Genomic DNA, 8,540 nt, shown 5'->3' with positions numbered 1-8,540 from the left:
ACTGAGTTTTAATTTGGACCCTTGCTGTGCTTGGAGGATGCTGTCCTTGAAGAGCAGCTGTCCTGAGCTCTGCCATCATGTCACAGCTCTGTCTGCTCAGGAACAGCTCCAGCTCCTCCTGCCTGTGCCCCTGGCTGAGGGCACTGCTGCACATTTGGGCTGAAGCACTGCAGCTGTGCAACCAGGCAAGCTCTGACTTGCTGTAAGGAATCCTAGTAACAAACGTCAACGACCCCGTCTGTGCAAAGGCTTTTCTTCAGAGCTGAGACATGTCATGAACAAAAGGGAGCTGCATGTCTTTCTAAACCCATGTCTAAAGACCCAGCATGAAATGCCTATTTCATTGAACTGAGGATAAGTCCCCATCTTGAAGAAATTAGATCTTTCCTTGTCACCTTTGTGGGTGTCCTGTCTAATGATGGGACAAAAAAAGGGGATTCTCATGCCCAAATCTTCTTCTGAGAGGGGAAATGACAGTGCTGGAAGAAAGTGTCTCTCTGCAGCTGAGGGAGGGAACATGAGTGATGAGTTCAGCCTGTTTCCCAGCAGGTTCCCCTGGAGCCCCAGGGACACCTGGAGGGAGCCCAGAGGGGCAGAGAAAGTGGTGCCTTGGGCTGGGCCTCTGCTGCTGAGCTGGGCTGGGCTCCTGGGATGCAGGGAGCTGCTGGCAAGTGGGCAGCACTGCAGACAGACAGCTCTGCCCAGGAGCAGCTCCTCTGCAAAGGGCAGCAGGGCTGAGGGCACTGCCTGCGGGCAGCGAGGGGAGAGAAGCCAGGCAGAGAGAGGTTAAAGGCAGCCTGGAGTGGGAAGGCTTTGAGCTGAGAGCTCACTGCGTGGGAGAGATCTTCACATCCCTCTACATGGTAAGTCCCTGGATGCAGGACAATGTAGCTGGTGTTCGTGGAGGAACTTCCAGAAGCTTGCACATCCCACAGCCTATGGGATCTTTCAGGAGGACTTTCACAGTTTCTGTAATGTAGAGGAGGACATGCTCCAGGGCAGGGACTCCCTGCTGCACCATCAGAGGGACAGGACATGACAGCTGCCTTCTCCCAAGGGATGGCTGCAGGGGTGTAAAAATGGGTTTGCAGCCAGGGGTGCCCAGGGCTGCCCTTCCGAGCAGGGTCCCTGCACCCCAGGGGGCTGAGTGCTGGGGCAGGGACTCTGTCACCTGCCAGGGTCAGCACTCAGCCCTCCCAAGGAGACCCCCACAGCTCTATGAGAAGAAGCTGTGGGTGGAAGGAGGGAGTGCTGGCAGGGTAGGTCACGGTCTTTATGATGCTGGGAGGGTGCTGCATGGGAGAGTGCGGCTCACAGATTGAGCTTGTGCCCAGGTCATTTCCAAGGGGACATTTCATGATTCCATTCTGGGCAGGGCTTTCCTGCTTCAGTCTGCTCTTTCCTCAATTTGTGCTTCCACTTTTCCCTGGCTTGGCTTTGTGGGACTGGAAAGAAAAAGTTGTGTGTGTTAGAGACAGGGCTGAGACTCCTAAGCCATCACACTGAGGTTTACTAGGAACTTCAGCAAGTGCCTTCACCCCCACCAGCCCACAGATAACACCAGCATCACCTTTCCAGGTTCATCAGGGTTTGCGTGACCTGTTCTTTAACACGTGTGCACACAGAGCAGGGCAGTGCAGCGCTGTGCACAGGGGCTGGCCTGGGGTCTGTGAGCACTGGCAGGGAAGAGACGCGGGGCCAGAGAAACAGCTCCCAGCTGGGACAGCTCCAGGCAGTGGAGACAAGGGCAGGGAGGGAGGGAAATGCTAAGGGAAACCCTGTTGCAGGGGAGATATGGGCACTTCCCGGCCACCCCTGCAGTGCCAATGCCTTCCCTGAGCAACACCCCTCTTGTCTCCTGTTCTGCCTAGCAAAGCCCCCAGCCAGCACGTGGGGTCTAGGGTGTTGGTCACCTCCTCGTCCATCTGCCAGCAGGAGAGACAAAGTGCATCTCTCCTGCCATGTGCCCCTTTCCCGCTGACCAGGGGCTGAGGGTGACTGCCCTGCACTGTCACCGTCCGGGAGGTGGTGCGCAGTGCTGGGTAAGCAAAAGGCTTTCCTGAGTGCCCCTCTGTCTCTCTCCTTGCCTTCCTCACCTGCTCTTGGTGTTGCTGTCAGGCTATTTGGGAATGGGAGTTTCAGCTGCAGAGTCAGGCACTGATCTTGTGGGTCCTCCCATTCAGGTGTGTTTATGGCAATGAGGTGTCCCAGCTTTCCTCTAACCTGTGACACTCTGGGCAATGCAGTCTGTGAGGCTCGGGAATGAGATGACCCTCCCTTAACCAGATGCCATCATTAGCACAGCTGGCTACCTCCTTGGGGTCTCCTTCCAAGCTGTGAGCTGCCTTCCAGGATGCAAACCTGCCCTATAGCACCTTATGTTATCTGAACGCACCATGGAGAAGCGCAGAGATGCTACAACCCAATGCTGTTGGGTTTGTGAAAAGAGCCATGTGTGCCCTAGGCTAAATGTGGGGTGCTGAGACCTTGAGAAAGGGTGAGACATTTAGTGGTCTGCACTGGATCCCTCTGCTCTCAGCACTGGACCCTGCACCCACCGTTCTCATGAACTGTTTCCTGCAGAGCAGGGCTGACTCCTCGGCAGCTAGCGGGCAGGGGCCCTGCTGCTCATGGCACACTCAGCCAGTGCCAACCTGAGCTCCATGCACGGAGCTGAAGGAAGGTCTCCTTGAAAAGGAAAAGGGTGAACATGTGTGCCAGGGAGAGGGTCCAGGGGAAATGGCTATGATTTTGCTCAGAGAAGTTTATCCTAATTTGTCGCTGCCTTTTCGTCCTTGGACAGTGCCCCATGCACAGAGCGACAAGATGTCCAACAGCAGCTCCATCACCCACTTCCTTCTCCTGGCATTCGCAGGCACACGGGAGCTGCAGCTCTTGCACTTCTGGCTCTTCTTGGGCATCTACCTGGCTGCCCTCCTGGGCAACGGCCTCATCATCACCGCTGTAGCCTGTGACCACCGCCTCCACACCCCCATGTACTTCTTCCTCCTCAACCTTTCTGTTCTCGACCTGGGCTCCATTTCCACTACTCTCCCCAAAGCCATGGCCAATTCCCTCTGGGACACCAGGGCCATCTCCTACGCAGGATGTGCTGTCCAAGTCTTTCTGTTTGCATTTTTTATTTCAGCAGAGTATTGCCTTCTCACTGTCATGGCCTATGACCGCTACGTTGCCATCTGCAAACCCCTGCACTATGGGACCCTCCTGGGCAGCAGAGCTTGTGTCCACATGGCAGCAGCTGCCTGGGGCAGTGGGTTTCTCAATGGTCTCTTGCACACTGTGAATACATTTTCACTACCCCTCTGCCACGGCAAAGTCCTGGACCAGTTCTTCTGTGAAATCCCCCACATCCTCAAGCTCTCCTGCTCACACTCCTACCTCAGGGAGGCTGGGCTTCTTGTCATTAGTGTCTTTGTGAACTGTGGGTGTTTTGTTTTCATTGTGCTGTCCTATGTGCAGATCTTCAGGGCCGTGCTGAGGATGCCCTCTGAGCAAGGATGGCACAAAGCCTTTTCCACGTGCCTCCCTCACCTCGCCGTGGTCTCCCTGTTTATCAGCACTGGCATGTTTGCCTACCTGAAGCCCCCTTCCATCTCCTCCCCATCGCTGGATCTGGTGGTGGCAGTTCTGTACTCAGTGGTGCCTCCAGCTGTGAACCCCCTCATCTACAGCTTGAGGAACCAGGAGCTCAAAGATGCAGTGTGGAAAATGATGACTGGATGTTTTTCTGAAGCAATAAACTGTCCATTTTCTTATGCATATCACTTATAATGTATCTCATTACAGCTCAGCCTTTCTTCTGGAAGTTTGGTGGTTGTGTTTTGTTTTTTTTTTTTTTAAATTCAGTTTTACTTGTGATAGTGTTGTGCACAAAGATTTGTCATTTTTCATACTAATAGTGTCTAATTCACCATCTACCTTTCTAGTGTTACCCAGAGCCTTGAAAGGAGAGACATGTTCTCTGTGCATTTAAAAAATAAAGGACCCTGCAGCGACTTTTTTGCCTGAGACTTTCCTGTTTCTGAGACTTTCTCTGGAGCTGCACGGCAGTGCCTGTGTGGTGACGTGGAGGGGGAAAGAGTCTCAGCACAGCAGCACGGCCAGGCAGCACCAGCGCTTGGTCTTTCCAGAGCTGCTCTCTTTTAAATTCTGCACTCTCTTTCTGAGCCCCTCTCTTGGTGTAAGGAAGGATTGCTCTGGCAGCTTGGTCACAGGCCTTTTGTGTGGCAGTCCTGTGTGGCAGTCCTTTTGTGTGGCAGGCAGGGACAGGCAATGGGCACTTCTGTGACAGAGCTGACCACCAGAACAGAGTTTCCATCATATAAGGGGATCTCCTGAAGGCAGTGCCTGAAATCTTAGGTCTTCTACTTTTTCGCTCAAGAACAAGCCCAGGAAAGTGTCCTCGAGTGGAAAACACAGCTAAACTGTTGGAGTATTCGGTGTGGGAGCACGTGGCAGTGTCCTTGCACAGCCAGGCCTCCTGGGGGAGATAGGAAGGACCAGCAGAGCAGGCTCTGGGCTGAGCCCGTGGTCGCTGGGCACCACAGGGAAGCTGCCCCAAGGCAACTGTCACAGAGCACCCAATAACAATCACCCTTTCCAGCACTGGACTGTCACCCCACCTCGTACAGGTTGTTTATCCCTCCACACTGGCTCACCAAATGACTAGGTCAGAAGCCCATGTTTGTGTTGTACAGAGGTGAGATCACGGAGGAGATATTCCTGGAAGACATGTCAAAACATATTGAAGAGAGGGAGGTGATTAGAGAAAGCCAATATGGCTTCACAAAGGCCAACTTGTGCCTGACTACTCTAGTGGCCTTACATGGAGTAACTGCATTAATGGACAATGGAAGAGCTACAGACGTCACCTGTCTAGCCTTCTGTAAGTCCTCTGATATGGTCCCCCACAACGTTCTTGCTGCTGCTAAGTTGGAGAGATACAGATTTGGCAAATGAATTCTTAGATGGATAAGGAACTGGCTGGATGGGTGCATCCAAAGAGTTACAGGCAATGGATCCATGTCTGAGTGGAAACCAGTACCGAGTGGTGTCCCTCAAGGGTCCGTACTGGGACCAGTACTGTTTAATATCTTCATCAATGACATAGTCAGTGGGATTGAGTGCACCCTCAGCAAGCTTGCAGATGACAGCAAGCTGAGTGGGGCGGTTGATTCGCTTGAGGGGAGGGACGACATCCCAAGGGACCTTGACAGGCTTGACTAGTAGGTCCGTGCAAATCTTGTGAAGTTCAACAAAGCCAAGTGCAAGGTCCTGCACCTAGGTCAGGGCAATCCCCCCTCTCAGTAAAGACTGGGAGATGAATGGATTGACAGCAGCCCTGCAGAAAAATACTTGGGGATAGTGGTGGGTAGAAACTTGGACATGGGCCGGCAATGTGTGCTTGCAGCCCAGAAAGCCAACCATATCCTGGGCTGCCAAAAAAAATGACATCCAGCAGGTTGAGGGAAGTGATTCTCCCCTCTACTATGCTCTCGTGAGACCCCACCTGGAGCCCTGCATCCAGCTCTGGCAGTGGCAACAGGAGGCCAGAGAGACACTATCACTGCTGCGATGCACTCCGGTTCTCTCCCCTATCCCGCCGGGGGCAGTGAGGGAGTGGCTGTGTGCTGCTGAGTTGCCCGTTGGGATTAAACCACGACAGGTGGCCACATCCTATGCTCAGTGCTGGGCTGTGTGCCACCTGCTTCTCTCTGCAAGACTCACAGAGTGCAAGGTCTGTTTTGAGGAGGCAGCTGCACCTTGGCTAGGGAGATTTCTGTCATCTACAGTAATCACTTCATTCTCATCCCAGATACAGACCTGTGGTCCCAAGGTACTGCACTACTTCTGTGATTTCACTGGAGCTCTCCTGCAGTGACACCATGACACTCTTGTCCTTTGCTTTCATAACCTGCTTTTGAGATCCAGTCCTCCCCTTCCTCTTCACACGGTCATCCTGTGTGTGCCTCAGAGCTGCCAGCCTGGGGCAGCTGTCCTGCCCAGCGTGGGCAGGCCAAAAGCCTTCTCCACCTGCTCCTCTCACCTCACTCATGCCACTGTTTTCGACAGCATCCTCATCCTCGTCTGTGTGATGCCCAGAACTGCAGCCCTGAGATAGTTTGACAAAGCCCCTTTTCCACACCATCCTCGGGCCCCTGCTCAATTCCCTCATCTACAGCCTGAGGAGCAGAAAGGTTGAGGGGAGGGAGACACTGAGAAAAACACTCAGGAAAGCTGTGAGCTGCACAGAGAGCCCATCAGAGTTGTTGGCCTGCTGGAAGAAACAGCTTCTTGTTCTCTTCTAAACAGGCCCAGAAAACCTGGGCAGAGGCGTGCTGTGTCCTGGGCCCTCTCCTGGAACTGTGAGAGATGGAGGGGTTTGGTGTGGGAACAGGCAGTGAGGTGCTGGCAGGGCTGGCTGGTTTCCTTGTGAGACCTCTCTCAAACACCTTGTAAAGGCCAGAGCCCTCAGAGAGATTGCGTACGTGGACTTTAGCAAGGCCTTAACATGGTCTCCCTTAGAGCCAGATTGGTGATATCTGGACTGAAGAAGCAGACGATGAGGTGGGCGGGAGATTGGCTGGATGATCGGGCTCGGATGCCATCAGTGGTACAGAGTCCTCCTTGCAGCCAGTCATTATCGGCGTCTCTCAGTGACCAGCACTAAGTTCACCCTGCCTTGAGCAGGAGAGTCGGACAAGACGACATTCAGGTCTCTTCTAACCTGAGTTATTTGATGATTCAGTGAATCTTCTCCTTAGAGAGCTCTTTTTAGACAGGATAGGCAGAGGAAGGAGAAAAGACAGAGAGGCAGAAGCAGAGAGGGAAAATATGCCAATATAAATACAGTAGATCTTCTGAGCAATGTCTCTCCATTTGAACTAGTGGTAAGAAAATGTACTGTGATAAGTGGCTTCATAAAACCATTCACGTAGCGCGAGAGTATAATTAGCTGGCCAGTATGTACCCTTGGTGCTCTTAATAAAAGAATTATGAAAAAATGAATGAAAATTCATAAAAATCCTAGCAATGCTGGAGAGGAAGACTTTTCCAGCTATTACATTGAGTTCTTTTCTGCAGAAGTTTCAAGTTTTTTTCCTAAAATCTGCATTCACAGTTGGATTCAGTTATGCACACAGAGGGTGCAACTGCCCTGGGGCAGCTGAAGAACCAGTGTGCTTGGATGCTGACTGTGAGGTCCCTTCTGACTGGCCAGCAGTGGGGACACAGGTGCCTGGAGGTCTTCAAAGCCATTACAATACAGCCCCCAACAAGCTGAAAGATTTGGGGAGGTCAGGGGAAGCTGGGACAAAGGAGATGGGAGCTTTGGGGTAGGGAAGAGGGGCTTGGCCAAAAGAAGTGAAAGATTTGGAAGAGGTAAGACCCGTTCAGGTAATTTTGATGCCACTGTGACACTGACTGTGAAGACACTCACGTTAAGCCTTTACCCTACTTCTAACCAGTAACCTTAAGTCCTAACCCTACCCCTAAATGCTACCCCTCACCTTGAAGGCAATCCACTACTCTAATCCCTCATCTCAAAGTTTACCTCTAAACCAAAGTCAAAACACGTAACTCCTTGCCCTTACGCTTACCTTATTGATCACCCTACTCCCTTGCCCATACCCCTAGCATTGAAATGTTGGCCTTAACCCTAGCCTTCACTCCAGCCCTAATCAAAACCCTAATCCACAAAGCTAGCCCATGCCCTAACACTAACCAGCCACCCTCAGCACAACACCAAACCTACCTTATCAAACTTTGCCTAATCCCCAACCATTGAAGGCAAGATCTAGTCCCTAAACCCTAACCTGAACGCCTCACCCCCAAGGGCCTTTTTCCTGTGCTCTACCCCCCCTTACCTTCAGCCCCATTCCTAACCCTAACTTAAACTTTTTGGCCCCTTGGGGCAGGAAGGGGATTGTGAGTTCCAAGAGCAGTCGCATGGCATTGGAAGAGGAATGTGAGGTTACTTGCATCTGATCAGTTCACAGGCCACCAGGAAGAGATGGGTGGGAATGCTATGATGAGGTCAGCTGTGCCTCGAGATCTCATGGGCCAGCAGCAGGCACAAGGCTGTGAAGGGGGCTGTGATTTCCCATCTGTCTCTGGAGTTCATAGGCCAGCAGCAGCAATGTGTCTGGGAAAGGGACTGTCAGGTCACTTCTTCCTGAAACAGCTGATAGGTCAGCCATTGAATCATGGTTGGGATATATGCTGTTAGGCTCCCACCTGCCAGTGTCTCTGATAGGCCAGCAGAAGGCACATGGTTGGCAAGTTGATTGTGGGACTCCCTTTCCCTAAGTAACTGGTAGGCCCATCCAGGAAGAGGGCTTGGGTATGGCTGTCATGTCCTTTCTGCCCGAATACCTGCTGGGACAGCAGCAGGCACGAGGTTTGGTTGTGTTTATCCGAGAAGCTGAAAGGCCGGCAGCAGGCACGTGGCTTGGAAGATCATGGTGAGGCTACTTGTGTCTGGTCAGCTGGTGCAGCGAGTCTTGCAGATCCTGTCTGTA

At 52.5% G+C, this 8,540-nt stretch overlaps 1 protein-coding gene across 1 annotated transcript; it reads left to right on the top strand.

Moving 5' to 3' along the window:
- Positions 1 to 2,826: 2,826 nt before the first annotated feature.
- On the top strand, positions 2,827 to 3,792 carry LOC309604132 (olfactory receptor 14C36-like; the record flags this gene model as incomplete). Its single annotated transcript, XM_082339044.1, has 1 exon — positions 2,827 to 3,792. The coding sequence occupies one exon, from the start codon at positions 2,827 to 2,829 to the stop codon at positions 3,790 to 3,792; it is 966 nt and encodes a 321-aa protein (XP_082195170.1).
- Between the last annotated feature and the right edge of the window lie 4,748 nt (positions 3,793 to 8,540).

Source organism: Platalea leucorodia, assembly GCF_965183815.1.
Source record: "Platalea leucorodia genome assembly, contig: HAP1_HAP1_SCAFFOLD_375, whole genome shotgun sequence".
NCBI classification, from domain to species: domain Eukaryota; kingdom Metazoa; phylum Chordata; class Aves; order Pelecaniformes; family Threskiornithidae; genus Platalea; species Platalea leucorodia.
This window is presented reverse-complemented; position numbering and strand designations above follow the sequence as displayed.